Below are 22,290 nucleotides of genomic sequence, written 5' to 3'. Positions count from 1 at the left end.
GGTTAAATCACCTACCAGGATTAGCCCTGTGACTTTTTACTGAGATGGATTAGGTGGTTTCACATGATCACTGACAGAACTCAAATTTTCAGAGGTTTTAATGCTCACTCATCCTCTCCTTCCAAACCCCTCATCCTCACTTATGTTTTAAGATAACATCGTGTGGGCTTTCTTGCTTGCAAACTTCTGTTTTAAACAGCTTTGAGATTAATGTGTCAGCCACTGGCTAATTTTTCTGTTGCTGGACTTATAGCTCATCCTTACCTCTCCCTGTCTCTTATATATTGACTCCATGGTCTTGTTGCAACTTGAGCTTAACAAAACTGAATGCAAACTCTTTTTCTTGCACCCACTCTTGTCTTCCTCCCTCTTTGCCTGCCTGCAAAGAAAACACTTCAATCCATACTACTCAGATTTTTTGTTTTTAACTTTTCCCTTTTTCTTGCCCAGCAAACTCAGGCCATTTCTTTTCATCTTCAGCACGTGCCAGGGTCACCCTCTCCTCTACTCTGCCAGGTTTCTCCCCCTAGGCTTGTGTTCCATCACACCAGGATTTCTGCCCAATTTGCCTTTCTAGCCTTCTTTATGGACATATGCCAAATACTATTGCTCAGGCCAGGGTTTTTATTTGCTGATTTGAAAACTCTGATTTCACTACCTTGCTCAGCTGACTTCTCTCCTGGTGTGGTCTCTCCAGTTCTCCATTTACTATAATAACCAATTTTGGCTGCTTTTAAGCACCTCAATAACTCTGCATATCCTTATTGTCCCTTGCTGAGGTTCATTCTGATCCTTTCTTCCTTATGCCACCATTCCTTGCCTCATCATCTGGTTTCATAGCTTCACCTATACTTGCCTCTGCCTTTTATTACACAACTGACAGTGTTAATTAGTGCATCTTTGTGCTCATTTCAGAAAGTTCCCACCCTATACCTATTTATGCCTTTTTAATTCCAGCCATAACTACAAGGAATCTAATAAGGAATGGAACAAACTTTTTCTTCCTGTTTCATAAAGAACTCTCTTCCACTAAATTCTCTCTACATTTCTATTCTTTGGCCACCATTCCTTTTGTCCTCGGAGAGGACCTAACAGGTCATGGAGGATAGTGTAAACAATACCATTATAAAGCAAAGACAGACATTCTGAGCACTTCTCTGAGGTAGTTCCAAACAAAATAAATTGATTTGGTCTGGTCCTCATTTAAAGGGCATTCTTTTGATATGTTCAAGTTTTTCCCTAAACTGTGATCCAAAGGAATAACAGGAAATTGTAGACATACCCAAGGTACTGAGCTAAAGGCCCTAATTCAAAATACCTGGATCAAGTACCTACAGAGTATAGCACAAAGATATAAAGCACAGTCTGAACCACGGGATGGAGTTTTCACAGAAGATTTTACAGAGTTTAAAGCAAGTTTCACATCCAAGATTTCATTCAATGCATATGACACTGTCCTGGTTTTGGCTGGGATAGAGTTAATTTTCTTCCTGGTAGCTGGTATAGTGCTGTGTTTTGAATTTGGGATGAAAATAATGTTGATAACACACTGATGTTTTCAGTTGTTGCTAGGCAGTCAAGGACTGTTCAGCTTCTCATGCTGGCCTGCCAGTGAGAAGGTGGGGGGTGTACGGGAAGCTGGGAGGGGACACAGTCAGGACAGCTGACCCAAACTGGCCAAAGGGGTATTCCCTACCATACGACATCATGGTCAGTAAATAAACTGGGAGAGTTGGCTGGGGATGGGCCGCGGCTCAGGAACTAACTGGGCATCGGTCAGCGGGTGGTGAGCAATTGTGCTGTGCATCATTTGTTTTGGATTTTCTTTTATCATTATTATTATTATTTCTTCATTATTATTCTCTTTTTTTCTTTCTTGTCCTATTAAACTGTCTTTATCTCAACCCATGAGTTCTATAGGGCTTTTTTCAATTCTCTCCCCCATCCTGCTGTGGCAGGGGGAGGGTGAGTGAACGGCTGTATGGTTGTTTTAGCTACCTGCCAGGTTAAACCACAAGAAAAACATAGAACCATGTGCACCCTAAGGAATGTGGGTTCATGCAGGAATATATTTAGCCCATGGCATGTTCTGAAATCAGTGAAATTTCCTACAGGATTCAGATGCTACTAGATTATTTCATGTAAATCTATAAGGCCTTTTTCACATTTAAAATATCTCATTAACCTGTTTCAAAACTTAAGAAGTTACATTAAAATGACTTACCTTTTCTTGATATTGTCGCCGTGAGGAATCCAGAGACTGAATGAGGGCAGTGGCGTGACCAACAAACATGGCATAACAAGTAGCCCCCACAATCATACTCAACATGGTTATCCAGAGGTCGGACATGCTGACAGGGGCGCGGGCTCCATAACCAATGCAGAGCATATGGCTCATGGCTTTGAAGAGTGCGTATGAGTACTGCTTTCCCCAGGAATCATTCTGCAAGAAAAGAGACAAGTGAATGAGCCAGCAAGGAGCTGAAGGGAAAAATACGTTTGTACCTATATAGTGGGATCATAGATTACTGGCTCTGAAACAGCAGTTTGGTAATGTATCCTCTGTGCATGAGAAGAGATATTCCTTCTAAATTAATTGTTATATAAAGCATCAGAGATTCTGCCAGTTGGTACTTTGCACAGTGAGATGAAATAAAATTGACTATTTTTAATACATTATTGTATTCTTAAACATGGATGTTAACCTAATTACAAGTAGACTAAAAGTCAATTTTATTTTACAGTCCATGACAGATTAGAAAGAGATGAGCACACAGACTTATCAAACACAAGAATGTAGTGCTTTGTTTTAATATGCATGACTATACTCCTATAGCCTGCTTTTTTCATTTCAGAGTTGTCCATTTTAACATACAACCACATTTCATCATATCAGCTGTTTCAGTTCGCAAGGAGAGAAAAAGTGTTATTTGTTGTAATGTATGCTTGTTGTGGTTTAGTCCCAGCTGGCAACTAAGCACCACGCAGCCACTCGTTCACACTCCCCCCCCACCCCACAGGAGGTCGGAGGAGAGAATTGGGAAAAAAACTCGTGGGTTGAGATAAAAACAGTTTAATAGGTCAGCAAGAGAGAAGGCAACAGCAATGATAACAACAATAATAATACCGACTGTCCTGGTTTCAGCCAGGATAGAGCTGGTTTTCTTCACAGAAGCCAGTGTGACACTGTGTTTTGGATTTGGGATGAGGAACTGTTGATAATGTGCTGATGTTTTGGGTTGTTGCTGAGCAGTCAAGGACAGTCCAGCTTCTTGTGCTGGCCTGCCAGCGAGCAGGCTGGGGGTACACGGGAAGCTGGGAGGGGACACAGCCGGGACAGCTGACCCAGACTGGCCAAAGAGATATTCCCTACCATACGACGTCATGCCCAGTACATAAACTGGAGCTGGCCGGGGGGCGGAAATCGCTGCTCGGGGACGGGCTGTCGATCACTGGGTGGTGAGCAATCGCTGTATTGGGCATCACTTGTTCTTGTACATTCCTTTGTTGGTATTATCATTGTTGTTTCCTTCTCTCTTTCTGTCCTATTAAACCGTGTTTATCTCAACCCACAAGGTTTTTTTCCTAATTCTCTCCCCCACCCTACTGTGGGAGGGGGAGTGAGTGAGCGGCTGCGTGGTGCTTAGTTGCCGGCTAGGGCTAAACCACGACACCGACAAAGGAATGTACAAGAATAAGTGATGCCCAATACAGCGATTGCTCACCACCCAGTGATCGACAGCCCGTCCCCGAGCAGCGATTTCCGCCCCCCGGCCAACTCCAGTTTATGTACTGGGCATGACGTCGTATGGTAGGGAATATCTCTTTGGCCAGTCTGGGTCAGCTGTCCCGGCTGTGTCCCCTCCCAGCTTCTTATGCATCTCCTTGCTGGCAGAGCATGGGAATCTGAAAAGTCCTTGACTTGGTATAAGCACGACGACTACTTAGCAACAACTAAAAACTTCAGTGTGTTATCAACATTATTCTCATATCAACTCCAAAGCGCAGCACTATACCAGCTATTGGGAAGAAAAAACATCTCCATCCCAGCCGAAACCAGGACAGTATCCTCACCTTATTTCATACCATTTACATCATGCCCGGGTCCTATACTTTCAATACATTCCAATTATTCATTATTACTCTTCCTGTCTTTTAATATATACACACAGATACCATTCTCTTAGTCTATGGGCCATGCCTCTAAAATGTCTGTGGAGTTCATTCAGTCCATGACTCTGGGCTTCATCCATCATAGCAGTCTCTCAGGGCAGGGGAGATGGTATGTGGTGTTGGATTGTCATCTGGCACGGTCCATGGCCATGATCTGCAGGTTGAAGATGTCAGTCTCGAGGAAATTGTTGGGTGCAAGTTGCTGAAGCCAGTTCTGGTTCCATCACCGCTGCATGTTGCTCGGTTTCCTTAAAGCTCATTCTTCATCAGCCTGGGTGATTCTTACTATAATACCATTGATATGTATATGGTAGATAGCAACCATAGTAGTAATGTCATACTGTATTGTGTAACAATTAACATAATACAAATCAAATCATTGACTATTTTCACCCCAAATAAAATCTCCTTGAGGTACACATCGGACGTCCCCATCCTTCCGCATTACCCACCAAGTGCACCCAGGTCCCTGGGCAAAGGCAATCCCATGAATGGGTTTGCCTTTGCCTGAGGCAGGAGTAACCCAGACTGTCTTCCCCAGCATATTTCTCACATGCACCACAGGGACTTTATCCCCTTCTACAGTACATAAAATATTGATTGGGCAGGGCCGGCTCTATTAGTAGATCCCCGGGAGTTGACTAACCAGGTGGCTTTGGCTAAATGTTTATCCCAGTGTTTGAATGTCCCATCACCCATTGCTCTCAGTATAGTCTTTAACAGTCCATTGTATCGTTCAATTTTTCTGGAAGCTGGTGCATGACAGGGGATGTGATACACCCACTCAATGCCATGCTCTTTGGCCCAGGTGTCTATGAGGTTGTTTCGGAAATGAGTCCCGTCATTGGATGCAATTGGCTTAGACGGGTATACTCTTCGCTGGGTAAAGAACTGGCTGGATGGCTGAGCTCAGAGAGCCGTGGTGAATGGCGTTAAATCCAGTTGGTGGCTGGTCACAAGCAGTGTTCCCTAGGGCTCGGTTCTGGGGCCGATCTTGTTCGATATCTTTATTGATGATCTGGATGAGGGAATCGAGTGCTCCCTCAGTAAGTTTGCAGACGACACCAAGTTGGGTGGGAGTGTTGATCTGCTGGAGGGTAGGAGGGCTCTGCAGAGGGATCTGGACAGACTGGATCGATGGGCCGAGGCCAACTGTATGAGGTTTGATAAGGCCAAGTGCTGTGTCCTGCACTTCGGTCACAATAACCCCATGCAATGCTACAGGCTTGGGGAAGTGTGGCTTGGGGAAGGGTGGCTGGAAAGAGGCCCGATAGAAAAGGACCTGGGGGTGCTGGTTGACAGCCGGCTGAACATGAGCCGGCAGTGTGCCCAGGTGGCCAAGAAGGCCAACAGCATCCTGGCCTGTATCAGAAATAGTGTGGCCAGCAGGAGTAGGGAAGTGATTGTACCCCTGTACTCGGCACTGGTGAGGCTGCACCTCGAATACTGTGTTCACTTTTGGGCCCCTCACTACTAGAAGGACACTGAGTTGCTCGAGTGTGTCCAAAGAAGGGCAACGAAGCTGGTGAGGGGTCTGGAGCATAAGTCTTATGAGGAACAGCTAAGGGAACTGGGGTTGTTTAGTCTGGAGGAGACTGAGGGGAGGCCTTATTGCTCTCTACAACTACCTGAAAGGAAGTTTGTAGTGAGGTGGGTGTTGGTCTCTTCTCCCAAGTAACCAGCGATAGGATGAGAGGAAAAGGCCTCAAGTTGCGCCAGGGGAGGTTTAGATTGGATATTAGGAAAAATTTCTTTATGGAGAGAGTGTTCAAGCATTAGAACAGGCTGCCCAGGGAGGTAGTGGAGTCACCATCACTGGAGGTTTTCAGCAAACATGTATATGTGTCACTTTGGGACATGGTTGAGTGGGCATGGTGGTGTTGTATTTACAGTTAGACTTGATGATCTTAAAGGTCTTTTCCAGCCTTAATGATTCTGTGATTCTATATTGCTTTTCTTTTTCTGTCATTTCATTATACAGTGGGTCCTCTTCAGCACGTTACCTCCTCCTCTGGCAATATTCCAGAATCTTTGACTTCTGGCCACTCCGTGATCACTTCCAAGATTCCTGGGCGACTGGGGTTTCCTGTTCACAGAAAGTGCGACCCAGTTACTCCACGTAGCATTAGTCACATGATGTCTAGATGTGACCCTCCCTTTGAACAGCACCAGCAGTCAGGGTGCCAGGAGCAGCTGTGCTTCAGTACCAACCACTTCTGAGGTAGCTCGAACTCCTTCATATGCTGCCAATATCTCTTTTTCAGTTGGACTATAGCAGGCCTCAGATCCCCTATATCCCCAACTCCAAAACCCTAGAGGTCGACCTCGGGTCTCTCCTGGTGCCTTCTGCCAGAGACTCCAGGCAGGGCCATTCTCCCCGGCTGCGGTGTGAAGCACATTTTGAACACATTGTCCGGCCTGGACTGGCCCAAGGGCTACTGCATGAACCATTTCCTGTTTAATTTGTCTGAAGGCTTGTCATTGCTCAGGACACCATTTGAAATCATTCTTCTTCCAGGTCACTTGATAGAGAGGGCTCACATTCAGACTGTAATTTGGAATATGCATTCTCCAAAAAAACACAGTGCCTAAGAAAGCTTGTGTTTCCTTTTTGCTAGTCAGTGGAGACATAGCTGTTATTTTGCTGATCACATCCATTGGGATCTGTTGACATCCATCTTGCCATTTTATTCCTAAAAGCTGGATCTCTTGTGCAGGTCCTTTGACCTTACTTTGTTTTATGGCAAAACTGTCTTTCAGAAGGATTTAGATTTTCTTCCCTTTCTTAAAAACCTCTTCTGCTGTGGTGCCCCTTATGAAGATGTCATTAATGAACTGAAGGTGTTCAGGAGCCTCACCCTGTTCCAGTGCAGTCTGGATCAGCCCATGGCAAATGGTAGGACTGTGTTTCCACCCCTGGGGAAGTCGATTCCAGGTGTATTGGACACCCCTCCAGGTGAAAGCAAACAGTGGCCTGCACCATGCTGCTAAATGGATTGAGAAAAACGCGTTAGCAATATCAATTGTGGCATACCACTTGGCTACCTTTGACTCCAGTTCATATTGAAGTTCTAGCATGTCTGTCACGGCAGCACTCAGTGGCGGTGTGACTTCATTCAGGCCACGGTAGTCTACTGTCAGTCTCCACTCTCCATTAGACTTTTGCACTGGCCATATGGGGCTGTTAAAGGGTGAGCGAGTCTTGCTGATCACTCCTTGGTTCTCCAGTCAACAGATCAGCGTATGTATGGAAATCAGGGAGTGTCAGTTGGTGTGATATCGCCGCCGGTGCATTGTTATGGTACAAGTGGCAGCTGTTTTTCTTCGACTCCCAGCAACCCCACCACAGAAGGGTCCTCTGAGAGACCAGGCAAGGTAGACAGCTGTTTAATTTCCTCCGTCTCCAAGGCAGCTATACCAAAAGCCCACCGGTACCCTTTTGGGTCCTTGAAATACCCTCTCCTGAGGTAGTCTATGCCCAGGATGCACGGAGCCTCTGGGCCAGTCACAATGGGGTGCTTCTGCCACTCATTCCCAGTTAGGCTCACTTTGGCCTCCAGTACAGCCAGCTGTTGGGACCCCCCTGTCACTCCAGAAATACAGATGGGTTCAGTCCCTTTATAGCTTGATGGCATCAGGGTACATTGTGCACCAGTGTCCACTAAAGCCTTATATTCCTGTGGGTCTGATGTGCCAGGCCATCTAATCCACACAGTCCAATAAACTCGGTTGTCCCTTTCCTCTGCCTGGCTGGAGGCAGGGCCCCTCTAGTCCTGGTCATAGTATTCTTTACTTACTTCTTGTAAATAGGAATCAGAAGTCCCTTCAACAGGATCAGAGGTAAGATCAACCCTTCTATTCTTTCTGGGGAACTGCCGACTGGAAAGTGGAGAGATGACTTTCCTGGAGGAACCTGAACCCCCTTTTGTAATTGTTTTTCCTTGCAACTTACGTACATGTGCCTCTAGGGTCGAGGTAGGTTTTCCATCCCACCTCCTCATGTCCTCTCCGTGGTCACGCAAGTAAAACCACAGCATGGCTCATGGTTTCTACCCTCTATATCCTCTCTCTTGAGCAGAAGACGACTTATTCCTAATAGCTGAGATACTGGTCCATACAGATGTGGGGTAGAACATGTCCGCTTTGAATTGCTGGAACTCCTGGGGCAGTTTCTCTACAGCAGAGATGCAGGCCCGTAGGGAGGAAGAGAGACTTTCTTCGTATTGCCGGAGTTGGCCAGCCAATTCATTCAGCGTTGGTCCCCCTCCGTCTTTCCAGGTCATTATTGCTAATGAGTTGGCATATGATGATGGTGCACTCTGTACAAACTTTCGCCACATAGGTCGCGTGCAATTGACTTCATCTGGATCTTTGGATGATTGCCCATTGTCCAAGTCACCATAAATCGCTTCCAGCACAGCTAGCTCCCTCAAGTACTGGATACCTTGCTCCATGGTGGTCCACTTGCCTGGGTGACATAGAACATCTTCCTTGAAGGGATACCTTTCCTTCACACCCGACAGGAGTCATCTCCAGAGGCTGAGGACTCGTGCACCTTTTCCAATAGCTTTGTCAATGCCCCCTTCCCTAGAAAGGGATCCCAGCTGCTTGGCTTCCCTACCCTCTAATTCCAGGCTACTGGCCCCATTATCCCAGCATCGGAGCAGCCAGGTGACAATGTGCTCACCTGGACGACGGCTGAATTCCTTTCGCATATCTCGCAGTTCACTCAGGGATAAGGATCGGGTGGTTACCGTCTCTTTTATGAGTTCTTCCTCTTCCTCCTCTTCAAGCAGCGGCCCCCTTTCTTCCCTCTGCTGTCCTCTTGATGGCCCTGCTTCAGAGTACTCCGCCTCCTCCATTTCTTCCTCCAGCTCTCTTTAAGAAATGGCTTCTTCATCCCTTACTAAACGAGCTGACTTTCGCTTCCAAGGTTTCTTCTTTTGTACAGGGGTGGCTGATGATACTGGGACATGTTGGTTCTCTGGTTCAGCTGCAGTGCCTGTCACAGGGATTGGAGTAGCCGTAGTGCCCGTTGCCTGGGTCAGGGTAGCTGCAGTGCCCGTCGCCTTGTCATCAGATCCAGAGACCGTCTCTCCCCTTTGTGTAGTGTTAAATAGAGCTCGGTAGGCATGGGCCAGGCCCCAGCACATTGCAATGATTTGTGTCTCCTTGGAACTGCCAGGCTGACAGCATACTTCTTCCAAATATTCTGCTAGTTTATCAGGATTCTGCACTTGTTCGGGAGTGAAGTTCCAAAACACTGGAGGTGCCCACCGCCCTAGGCATTTGCCCATGCTGTTCCACACACCCTGCCATTCATAACTATCCAGCCTTGGGGTAGATCTCTGGATGATGGGAATCAGGGAGTGTCAGTTGGTGCAGTATCGCCGCTGGTGCATTGTTGTGCAATTTGCTTGCTAACCTTAGACAAAACCGAAACAATGTTCCCCAGAAGTATCAATAGAAGTATTTTAACTACCCAAGGGTGTTCCAAATACTGAAAAATTATTGTGATGAAGGAGGAAACATTATGATGGAGGGTAGCAAAGGTACCATTCTGCATTTCCTCCATAAAAAGCCTTTCGGAGGAGTAAGTATAATTGCTAATTGTCTCCACAAGATAGTACCTGAAACACAGTAACGGCTTTAGTACAGAGCTCAGATACCACATTAAGCTCAAGGTCAGTGTCCTAAAAACAAATCTCCCAGGCAAGACATTATTAATCATTGCAGAGTACAGCATCCTGCAGAAATCAACACCGATCTTTAACATGTACAGCAAAGACAAGAGCGTGATGCAAATCGAATAAACTGATACCATGACCTGCAACCGTTATTATCTCAAGTTCTTTGAGCCCCATGTCGAGTGCCAAAAAGGACTGTTGTGGTTTAGCCCCAGACAGCAATTAAGCACAACACAGCCGCTTGCTCATCCCCCCCACAGTGGGACAGGGGAGAGAATCAGAAAAAACTCGTGGGTTGACATAAAAACAGTTTAATAAGACAGCAAGGGAGGAGGAAACAACAGTGATAACAATAATAACAATTATAATGACAAAGGAATGTACAAGATCAAATGATGCCCAATGCAGCATTTGCTCACCACCCAGTCATCGGTAGTCTGTCCTCGAGCAGCGATTCCCACCACCCAGCTAACTCCAGTTTATGTATTGAGCGTGACGTTATATGTTAGGGAATATCTCTGGGTCAGCTGTCCTGGCTGTGCCCCCTCCCAGCTTCTTGTGCACCTCCTCCCTGCAGAGCATTGGAATCTGAAAAGTCCTTGACTTAGTATAAGCACTACGACTACCTAGCCACAACTAAAACTGCAGTGTGTTATCAACATTATTCTCATACCAACTCCAAGGCACAGTACTATGCAAGCTATCGGAAAGAAAAAACAACTCCATCCCAGCTGAAACCAGGACAATGCTTATCCTGTTTTTGTTGTAATATTGTATATACCAGAAACATCTCAATTCAAAAGAAGTCTGTTTATTCTGCAATTATAGCAAACCCATGTTCATAGCCATGATCTTTGAAACACAGCTCAAAATAAAAGGTGAATACCTGGGTCCTGCATTTATGCTATGTAGCTACCCTTTCCCATTCTCTCTGGGAGATTAGAAGGACCCACAGCTCGCTCACTAGCTTTTAAAATTGCTAAGGTGTCGTCAGCATCCTCCCTTTTGCTTTACATAGAGACAAATGGGTTTTTCTCAGAGAAAAGCAGACACTTCAACACATTCTAAAAAGCACTGTGAGTTCTTGTCAGATTTTTCTGTTCTCCTTGTCAAAGATGTTGATCATCCAGTGCCCAGGAAAACAAATTGTGCTTGGAGGCACACAGCATACATGAGAAAACACAGTCTTTATCACAAGGAACTGAGAATAATTTCAAAAATGAAGAAATGAAGAAGGAAGAACTGGGATGACATTAATAAGATTAAACAGTTATCCAGTATAATGTCTGATACACAGGACCAAAAATAATAAACTTATTAACATAAACAGATCTCCAAATCAGTAGTAGTATTTATGTATAAAATTTACATATGAAATATCAATATTTGTGTCTCACTCCCACCCATATAAGCTTTGCTCAAATGCTCTTTTTTCTCAAAGAGCTTCAGGCTTGCTCTCTTGCAATTTAAATGCCTAGGTTACTGTTGGGATGACCCTGCAAGGGCTCGACCTTAAGGAGAAGGAGCTGTGGCATTGAGAAGCTGGTAAACAGCTGGACACCTGCACAGCTCGACCTTGAGGAGAAGGAGCTGTGGTAAACAACTAAGAGAAAGCAGAGGAATGCAGGAACACCTGCAGGCAGCGAATCCTGACTGTGAGAGAGACGCATGGACAGCGCGTGATATTTTGTATATAGCCAATTGCAATAATGTGTGTAACAAGCTGTAACCAATCATGAGCGTGTGCGCGGTGGCTAAGCAAAAATTATGATAGATATTGGAGTCAGACAAGACAATAAACGGCTTCGGAATATAACTCTCATAGAGTTGTGAAGTCCATCCTTCTCCCGCAACTGGTGACCCCAACGTGATATGATCTCTGGGATCTCATCGTTGAACACCGGTTGAGCGCAGAGGACGCCGCGGGAGAAGCCCCGTTGGAAGAATTGCAGTCAGCGGGACTGATGCAAGGAAAAAGAAAAAGGAATACGTTGCAATGGAAAAGCACCCAGCGAGGTGAGGTGAGCAACCGGGGCGGCATGGGGCAGAACACATCGCATGAAGAAGGGGCGATAGTCAGACTCCTGCTGCATATGCTCTCTAAGAGAGGACTGAAATATGATGAATATACACTTAGAAGGCTTCTAATTTGGAGCCGAAAGAAAGGGTACCCTCCCGATCTGTCTGTGGCATTTAAGGCAGAGACGTGGGAGGAGATAGGAAAAATGTTATGGGAACATATTGAGAAAACCACCGCAGAGTTAGTGATGGCGTGGAAGTTGATATTAACCACATTAAAAGCCTTGAAGGCAGAGAGAAAAGCTGCAGCTGATATGGAGGAGGCTGTTAAACCGCCTTCAACCAATCCCTTTTTAACCGAGTCAGAGGGTCCAGGACCTTCAGCGACTCCGACTGCACCTCCAGAGGTGCCAGATGCACCGGGTGAACCGGCTGCATTAGATAAGTCAGAGAAACAGATCTACGATGATATATGTGAGGGCAAGACGGGACAAAGTTGCCCAGAACAATGTACTCAATGTTCCCCTGTGTGCTCGTGTGAAAGATTGATGGGGCGAGCTTCACCACCCCTGAAACCACCCAGACTTAACCGATCGAAAGCCGTAGTTTTGAAGCCCTCAGCCGAGCCCCTGCCACCTTTATGGCCCCCATTGCCTGATAGCAGCGACGAAGGAGAAGAGCCTGTTGTAGAGACTATAGGGAGGCAAGAGCCTAGAATGAAAGGCGACCCTAGAGAGCGGTGGAAAGACCTTTTTTTAAGAGCAATGAAAGGCGAGGAAATGGAGCTATCAATGGCATTTCCCGTTAGTGTACAGCCTCACGGGCCCAATCGCTGGGACCCATTTCATTGGGACTTGATTAAGGAAGTGCGGAAGGCAGTGCAAAATTATGGCTTGCCATCACCTTTCACGCAAGCTCTATTAGATAACATATTGACGGGAATGGTTCTTACACCATGGGATTGTCGGCAGATGATAGATATGTTGTTGACACCAATCCAAAGGTTATTGTGGGCAGACAGATAGTATAAACTCTGTATGCAAGAAGCCCTGAGAAACCTGGAGCGTCAAGACGGCGATCCGCTTCAGAACATTACTATGGAACAAATGACAGGCCAGGGACCCTTTGTGGATGTTAGACTGCCTTTAGAGGCCTTGCAATTAGTTGGGCGACTAGCGTTGAATGCGTTGCGAACAGTCCCTGAGGAGGGAAAGAGGCAACCATCTTACACTCAAATTAGACAAGGGAGAGATGAACCATATATGTCTTTTGTTGATCGTCTGAGAGACGCTTTGAATAAGGTGTATACCAATGAAGAGGCAAAACTAGCAGTGCTGTTGAATTTAGCGGTAGAAAATGCCAATGTAGGTTGTAAAAGAATTTTGTTAGCTTTGCCAAAAGAAGCAACATTAGTACAAATGGTAGAAGCCTGCAACAGAGTAGGCTCTGCCACACATCAGACAGAAACACTCGCAAGTGCCTTTGCAGCAGCAATTAAGCCATTTATAAACGGAAAAGGGGAGAAAAAATGTTTTAATTGTGGAAAAACAGGCCATTTTAGAGCTCAGGGCAAGGCCACAAGGAAAGGACCTAGGCAGACTGAGACAGGTCATAAATCCTTCCAACAAGGACCCTTTCAGCAAGGAATAGGCCCAGCAGGAGCACCATGTGGTCGATGTCAAAAATTTGGTCATCAAGCCTCAGAATGCTGTTCAAAGTATCATCGGGATGGTATGAAATTGGGAAACGGGTGACGGAGCGCGAAGGCACCCCGCACGACGACACAAATGGGGAAGCACCACCAGGCTGCTTGGCAAGCCTCAGCGCCCGAACCAGAGGGAGCACTGGAGTGGACGTGGAAACAACAGTAGAAGTTACCTTATGGGACACATCGGTTTATGATGTCCCAACTAATGCGAATGGACCATTAGGATATGGGTTGAGTGCTTTGTTATTAGGACGATCTTCAGCAACAAAGCAGGGACTTTTTGTTCTCCCTGGAGTCATCGACACTGATTATACGGGAACCATCAAAGTAATGTTGTGGACTCCATCTCCTCCTGTTGTGGTTCCTGCAGGCACACGTATTGCACAACTGGTGCCTTTTACTGCTTCTGTACCTCAGGCAGCGCAATCAGTGAGGGGGAATGGAGGGTTTGGCTCAACAGGAAGACCACAAATCTTTCTAGCATTAGATATCAGCAGAAGAAAACCGACTTTGAAAATGAAGTTTAGGCATCCTGACCCCACCGTGCGACCGCGACAATGGACCATCGATATGTTAGTGGACACAGGAGCTGATGTGACCATAATCAGTCAGCGAGAGTGGCCGCCAGACTGGCTGGCTCAGTCTCCAGCTCACGGACTTGTAGGGGTTGGTGGGTTTTCTGCAACACAACAGAGCGTAACAACCCTAACCTGTGAAAATCCAGACGGACTAGTGTGTTCAGTACGACCCTATGTAGCCGTGTTACCATTAAGTGTGCTTGGGCGGGATGTATTGAGTCAAATGAATGTATCACTCTCTAGCGATCCGCAGGGTTTTCAGTAGTGGCCATTGAAACGCGACCTGTGCTCAAACTGAAATGGAAAACCAGTGATCCAGTGTGGGTAAATCAATGGCTGCTGACTGCAGAAAAGGTCGCCCACCTGGAAGATTTGGTAAAAGAACAGCTAGAAAAAGGCCATATTGTGCCAACCACTAGTCCTTGGAACACACCTGTTTTTGTGATTCCAAAGAAAAGTGGAAAATGGAGACTATTACATGACTTGCGAGAAGTCAATAAGGTTATAGTGGACATGGGAGCCTTGCAACCAGGGCTACCATCTCCCTGTATGATACCCAAGTATTGGAAGTTTTTGATTATAGATCTCAAGGCTAAAAATTTGGAAAAGAATATGTGGGAAGGACCTTTTCAACTGCTAACCTGGGGACGAGGTTATGCTTGTGTCATTACAGATTCTGAAACTCATTGGGTACCCGCAAAATGGGTAAAACCATGGGCGAAACAGTCACCATCATTGTCGTCGGACACATCTTGACGCTATCAGGTTTCATCGCAATCTGGATGCCACCTCAGCCAAAAGAAAATGTATGGGTAACATTAGCAAATCAAACAGGACAGGACACCATCTGTGTGTCTCTTTCCTCCCCGGGCAATCCCTTTTCAATCTACCAGAAGGGTTATGGTGGCTGTGTGGAGATCAATTGGCTGGGAAACAGCTGCCCGGGAACTGGTCAGGGGGCTGTACCATGGGCGTCCAAGTTCCTAATTTGCAAATAATTAATCACACTGAAATTAGCAGTATCATGAGAGGAACATGGGAAGCTTTTAGGGCAAAGCACTCTATAACTACAAATCCTTTGGTAAGATATAATATTGGTTTTCATAGCTTTGTGCAGGCGCTTTTTCCATCGCTAGGAGTAGTTTCCATCGCTAGGAGTAGTACAGCTAGAATTGTTTGCCTTGTAACATTCTGCTATTGGCTTAAGCATAGTCGATATGTGACTGCTGGATTATGGTAATATGCCGTGTGAACAAAGCCTACGAACCAATAGACGGGATGGCTGTGGTGCGTGCAGCACATCTGGCCAGCAGGCGCATATGCCATAGGCTCCCTGTGTTAAAAGGTGACAACCGAGGCGTGTTCCGACACTCGCTGGTCACGTGTGTCAAAACTCGTTCCTCTGCAAATGTATAAATACCGGGATTTCCCGAAGGGCAGTGGGCCGGTGTACGGCAAGGCCACCGTTGCCTCCATGGGGACGCCCACGTAAAGCTGGCACCTACCGACTGCTGGGCTGAGTTCGCGGCACAGGACGATACAAGAATGTACAGATGGTCCATTTTCCTCACAGTCCTTGGGTTGCGAATGATCCATCAGGTTTTGTTTATAGATAAACAAAAAGGGGGAGATGTTGGGATCACCCTGCACGGCTCGACCTTAAGGAGAAGGAGCTGTGGCATTGAGAAGCTGGTGAACAGCTGGACATCTGCACGGCTCGGCCTTGAGGAGAAGGAGCTGTGGCATTGAGAAGCTGGTAAACAGCTGGATATCTGCACAGCTCAGCCTTGAGGAGAAGGAGCTGTGGTAAACAACTAAGAGAAAGCAAAGGAATGCAGGAACACCTGCAGGCAGTGAATCCTGACTGTGTGAGAGGCGCGTGGACAGCGCATGATACTTTGTATATAGCCAATTGCAATAATGTGTGTAACAAGCTGTAACCAATCATGAGCGTGTGCGCAGTGACTAAGCGAAAATTATGATATATATTGGAGTCAGACAAGACAATAAACAGCTTCGGAATATAACTCTCATAGAGTTGTGAACTCCATCCTTCTCCCGCAGGTTACAAACTACTCTTGCGCTCTTCATCTATTCAAATGCTTTTTCTAGACCCTATCAGCTGAAATAACTGGTGACAGAAAATAAGCTAACAGTTCTTGGATTGCAGATGACAAAATTACTATTTATTCACTAATATAATAATTTATAAATTAATGGTTCCTCTGTATTTATACTTGTTTCACTTTCTAAGTTAAAGCTTTTCAGATTTGTGAGCTGTTTCTGTCTTTACAAATGAAACCTTTGTGTTGTAGATACTAAAAAGGAACAGGTTTTCAATGTCTGTACTAAAAAAAAAAGAATTATATTAGATTAAAATTACACTGATGGGTTTCACTGAGTAACAAGGAAACAAGCTTCCTTTTGTTTTGAGGCTTTAAAAAAATACTCAGAAAATGAAAGAAATTAAGAAGCTTTCCTCAAAAATCTCCAGTTCAGGATTCAAATACCCAGCTGGAGCACAGAAACTCTTTGCCATCTGGGTCAGTGCAGGTATTTTAATCCAAGTTCCCTGTTTCTCAGGAAAGCAACTTACATCAATCAAGGTTTGTTGTATTTTGAAGGACTTTCCTTCCAACTGGTATCAATCTCCTTTGCATGGAAATAATCAATAAGGGAATTGTTAGAGAACTGTACCAAACTCTTTGGCAGTTGCAGCTTTATATAGACTACATTGGGGAAAACTACTTGCTGGAAAAAAATGAATCTGAACTTTAAGGCTACAAGTAGCATTACTAAAGTCATAGTATTCAATAGATTGTAAGATCAAAACCTCAGTTCTCGCAGGACTCCATATAGTGGATCTCCTAAACTGTACTTTTTAGCATAACTATTATAAATATTAAATAAAGGCTGATCTTGATCTTGTCTATGAACCTTTTCTATTATATCCTTGGTGTGATAAATCTCAAAACACTTTCAATAAAATGATATTTTTACATCAAAATCCTTGAGTTAATCCAAAAGCTGGTTGATTTTATTTCTTGACTGATATCCTTTCCAAGTCTGTGAATTACAATTTTAAGTTAAATACCGTTGTCTTTAAGAAAGAATAAGAAAATGGAAGTGAGGAAAAGCAAGAAGAAACAGAATACAAGGAGGACTTTCTACTAAATATGTAACAGGGTGAGTGAAAAATAAATTAAATACTACTTGAGAAGTAGTACCATGAGGGAATAAGTGAGCTGTAATGACAGAAGAGAAATAACTAAAAATTTATAAAATAAACAAATATTTAACCATATATCTGCCTATATATATGCAAAAGTAGGATCCAGCACCTCAGACAGTCATGATTACATCTGAATCCAGACTGGAGGTCAAGGTCATCTCAAATGCCATTTTGTTATATAAACAGTATTAGATGTTGCTATTTAGCTTATCATAGACCTTGTTATAGGCTAGGCACATTTCAGACATTTGTGAATGGATGGTCCTGAGGAGCTGGTCCTCAGATGGATGGAAAGGGTTTAGCAAAAGGAGAAAAAGACCTGGTGAAAAGGCTTGACAAAACATTTCAGTTCAACTTGGAATTGTCTGAGGATTTTGTTGCTGAAAATACTTGCCAATGCTTTTTTTTTTTCCTTAATAATCAATCAGTTCTTGTAGAATCAGTTGCAAACATTGGTCTTTTTAGTTTCTATGGGGATTTTTTTAAAGATGATGCTGAACAAGTACCATTGTGCAGAGTACAAATTTCAGTACAGTTACTTATGTTGTTCGCTGATTTATCCCAAATATAGAAACCACTTAAAAAGAGCATTGGCTCTAATGACAAATTCTATAAATAATGTATGCTACTACCAACATTACTATATGAAATTATTATTATTATTATTTAATTATTTTTCTACTTGTGTTGTATAACCTAAGGGTTTGGCAGGAGCAACCCTAACTTTGTTTCAACGTGAGAGGTTGGAATTTTCCACAACCTGATTCCTATGTGCTGCTCTTTGCTGTATGAAAGTGAGGAGTGGCCATTCCTCTGCTACTACCCTACAGAGTTGTTTTTTTTTAATTAAGAAGCATTTTTACACTTTCATCATAAGGAAATTTTTATATAACACATTCACAGATAATATTCCTGAGTTAATAAAAGCCCATCCTATGAAATAGAGAGTCCTATGTTTACATAGTCAGCTTTTCTTTAATTGTTAAATATTAGCATTTCTATAAATATATGTTAAATGTTTCCCTAAATGGCCATATTCTGTTTTTAATGTATAGATTTAAAAAAACTCCAAACCTCTATGAGCTGAAAAAATGTCCTACCAATCAATAAAAAAGGGCATTTAATTTCTCAGTTGACAATGGGTTGATCACTGGTTCCAGATTAGTAGTAATCAGTTTTAAATGAAATTACATTAATTTGGAAAAACTATTAAAAACTGTAATTGTGAGAAATACCAAAGCTGTTTATCCAAGGACTTATTACATAATCTAGCTTGATGACATTAGAAAATCCTCACATTTGTGAAAACAATGATCACTGATCATTTGTGCCGTGGTTTAACCCCAGCCAGCAACTAAGCACCACGCAGCTGCTCGCTCACTCCCCCATGGTGGGATGGGGGAGAGAATCAGAAGAGTAAAAGTGAGAGAACTCATGGTTTGAGATAAAGACAGTTTAATAGGTAAAGCAAAAGCCGTACATGCAAGCAGAGCAAAAAAAGGAATTCATTCACTACTTCCCATCAGCAGGCAGGTGTCCAAACCTTTGAAAAGGTTTGCGTTTCAGTTCCTTTAAGCACTTTTGCAGGATGTGAACTGCTTCTGCAAAGAGTACATATGGGGGCTCTAGGCTTTGAGTATCAGTTGTGAATATTTTTGTATACGTGTGTTTTCAAACTTATTAGGTGTCATCATCTTTAATAACAATTACTACCACTGGAGATCATTCCTTCTCCCCTGCTTTGAAATTAATTTCATTATCACAAAATATATACAAAAAATAAAGTTTTTACAAATTCTTGTCATTGAAACAGTAGACGTTACCATGCCATTCTATGCTGATCTTTGTGCTTTGAGATCCCTTTTTTGAAATTTATAAAATAATCTAATAATCTGATGAAGATATTTGGCTTTTTTTCTCCTTTCTCACAGCACACTCCAAGTTTGATGAGGTTCAAATCGCACTAGTTTTTGATACTGAAATAAACTTTAGTGCCATTATTTAAAGGGACTGACTGGAACAGATATCCATTGTCTGTCAAGAGGAAAATATGTTGTAATCACAATAAGTACACAGTATGTATTGTGTGGTCACAATAAGTGCTTACAACAAATAAGTACATATACAGGTTTTTATTAAAGATAATTTCCCTGGGCAAACAATGCATCCCAGAGATAAATACATTCTTATAAGAAAAGAAAAAAAAGAATCAAAACAATGGCATGTCTAATGAGAGAATACATAAAACCTGCAAGAAATCTTTTTTGATGAGAAACTGAAGTTCATGAAATAACACTATTTAGGAGAGCTAAAAGCTCAGACTGTATTAAAAACACCATATCTTTTTTTCTGCTCTTTTCATTTTGTGAAAGGAGCTGGATATGATGCAAAACACTGTTTACTTAACAAGCCTCAAGCATTGAATCAAACCATTTATGAAATGCTTTTATAATGCAACCACTGAGAAAAGCTTGGAATTTTCAACAGTTGTTATTTAATAGTCAAGAACAGGCAGATGATAATGTGTACTTAATATAGTACAGTTCTGGGAGACAGCTGAAGGAGTGAAGTGATATAAACCTGACTTGTGACTCCACAGTGTACTGAAAACTATTAGGTAGAATCTCCATTGTCATAGAAAGTATTTGCAAGCAATTTAGAAAAGGGAACCCAACAAAAGGAACTGCATCTCTGTGTTCTCTGAACAACTCAGACTAGAAAGAAAATTATGTGGAGCATCTGAACCTGAGTTCCCATATGAATGAACTCTCAACAGCTGAATCATTAACTTGAATGCAGCCATACAGGTATATCTACATTGCATTCAGGGCTCATTTAAGCATATCTGCAAAGTGCTGTGCTTTATGAACTCTACAGTAAACATGCCATAAATTTCCACCAGGATTTTGGTAACTTTTCAATGAGGAACAAGTTCATCTCAAGTATGAGTATGCTTCCTTAGTCCTGGGATGCAAAGGGAAAAAGGGATTTATTTTGTCTTCTGCTTATTTTTCTCTTTTCTCTGCCCACCTTCCTACCTCTTCCTCAAAACCTCTTGTAGTCCTCACCTGAAAGTAAGGTGCACTAAAAGCATTGATGCATAATTCTAATTTCATGTTCAGTCTTTTGTATAGCCTGTTTAATTGTATTATTTTTACCTGATTACTGAACATGTGGGTTATAACTTCCTTTACTATCATGTGTAGTTTTCCACCAAAGAAATTCTTTGTTGCTGATCAGAGAAACAAGAGCTCAAAAACTTAAATTCTTTGTTGTAAATTATCTACCTCCACTAAGACATTTATAATCTAAAGAAGGGAGAAAAAAGAACTTTGAATAAGTCAAATTTGACAAGAGCTATGGCCAAATCATAAATAGTCTTCATTGTTCTGTACTTTGTTTCCACAGATTAGTGAATACAGAAAAGGACAAAATCATAAATTAACAATATTTCATGGGTCTATCTTTTCTTTAGCCAACTTACCTTCTCATAGCTTTATAGTAAGTATTCATGAGACTGCTGTTCCGTTCACATAGCAATGGTAATGCCATTAAATTGTACAGAAATGCTTGGAAAGCATATGGGATACCTTCATACCTATAATATAATAAAGGAAGAAAATCTCTATCTGCACTTAAGAACTAAACTGTACATTTTGATTACGGGAAGATCCACAAAATAATCCTGTAGAGCAACTATAACATCCACCTGCTGAGTAGAATCACAGAATCATAGAATACTTTAGGTTGGAAGGGACCTTTAAAGGTCATCTAGTTCCAACCCCCCTGCCATGGGCAGGGATACCTTCCACTAGACCAGGTTGCTCAAAGCCCCATTCAACGTAACCTTGAATGTTTCTGGGGATGGGGCATCTACCACCTCTCTGGGCAACCTGTGCCAGTGTTTCAACACCCTCATTACAAAAAATTTCTTCCTTATATCTAGTCAAAATCTGCCCTCTTTTAGTTTAAAACCATTACCCCATGTTCTATTGCAACAGGCCCTGCTAAAAAGTCTGTCCCCATCTTTCTTATAAGCCCCCTTTAAGTACTTGAGGGCTGCAATAAGGTCTCCCCAGAGCCTTCTCTTCTCCAGGCTGAACAACCCCAACTCTCTCAGCCTTTCCTCATAGGAGAGAGGTTCCATCCCTCTGATCATTTTTGTGGCCCTCCTCTGGACCCGCTCCAACAGGTCCATGTCTTTTTTGTACTGAGGGCTCCAGAGGTGGATGAAGTATTCCAGGTGTTGTCTCACCGGAACAGAAAAGAAGGGCAGAATCACCTCCCTCGACCTGCTGGCCATGCTTCTTTTGATGCAGCCCAGGATACAGTTGGCCTTCTGGGCTATGAGCGCACATTGCCAACTCATGTCCATCTTTTCATCCACCAGTACCCCCAAGTCCTTCTCGGCAGGGCTGCTCTTAATCGCTTCATCCCACAGCCTGTACTGATACCAGGGGTTGCCCAGACACAGGTGTAGGACCCTGCACTTGGCCTTGTTGAACCTCATGAGGTTCACACGGGCCCACTTCTCAGGTTGTCCAGGTCCCTCTGGATGGCATCCCATCCCTCAGGTGTGTCAACCACACGACTCAGCTAGGTGTCATCTGCAAACTTGCTGAGGGTGCACTTGATCCTACTATGTCATTGATGAAGATATTAAACAGTACTGGTCCCGATACGGACCCCTGAGGGACACCACTCATCACGGATCTCCATCTGGACATTGAGCCCTCTGGATGTGACCATCCAAACAATTCCTCATCCACCCAACAGTCCACCCATCAAATGCATATCTCTCCAATTTAGAGAGAAAGGTGTTGTGGGGGACCATGTCAAAGGCCTTAGAGAAGTCCAGATAGATGACATCGGTAGCTCTTCCCTTGTCCACTG

The 22,290-nt window shown here is 43.6% G+C and overlaps 1 protein-coding gene across 1 annotated transcript in view; it reads right to left on the bottom strand.

Moving 5' to 3' along the window:
• The window catches only part of LOC309415040 (potassium/sodium hyperpolarization-activated cyclic nucleotide-gated channel 1-like), a gene marked incomplete at both ends in the record, with an annotated part of 268,544 nt that overhangs the window by 69,839 nt on the left and 176,415 nt on the right, over window positions 1–22,290 (bottom strand). The window contains one exon of the mRNA XM_082012431.1: window positions 2,225–2,443. Coding sequence (XP_081868557.1) covers window positions 2,225–2,443 — 219 coding nt within the window. The remainder of the gene's footprint in view (window positions 1–2,224; window positions 2,444–22,290) is intronic.

This window comes from Phaethon aethereus, assembly GCF_964289735.1.
Source record: "Phaethon aethereus genome assembly, chromosome: W".
Taxonomy (NCBI): domain Eukaryota; kingdom Metazoa; phylum Chordata; class Aves; order Phaethontiformes; family Phaethontidae; genus Phaethon; species Phaethon aethereus.
This window is presented reverse-complemented; position numbering and strand designations above follow the sequence as displayed.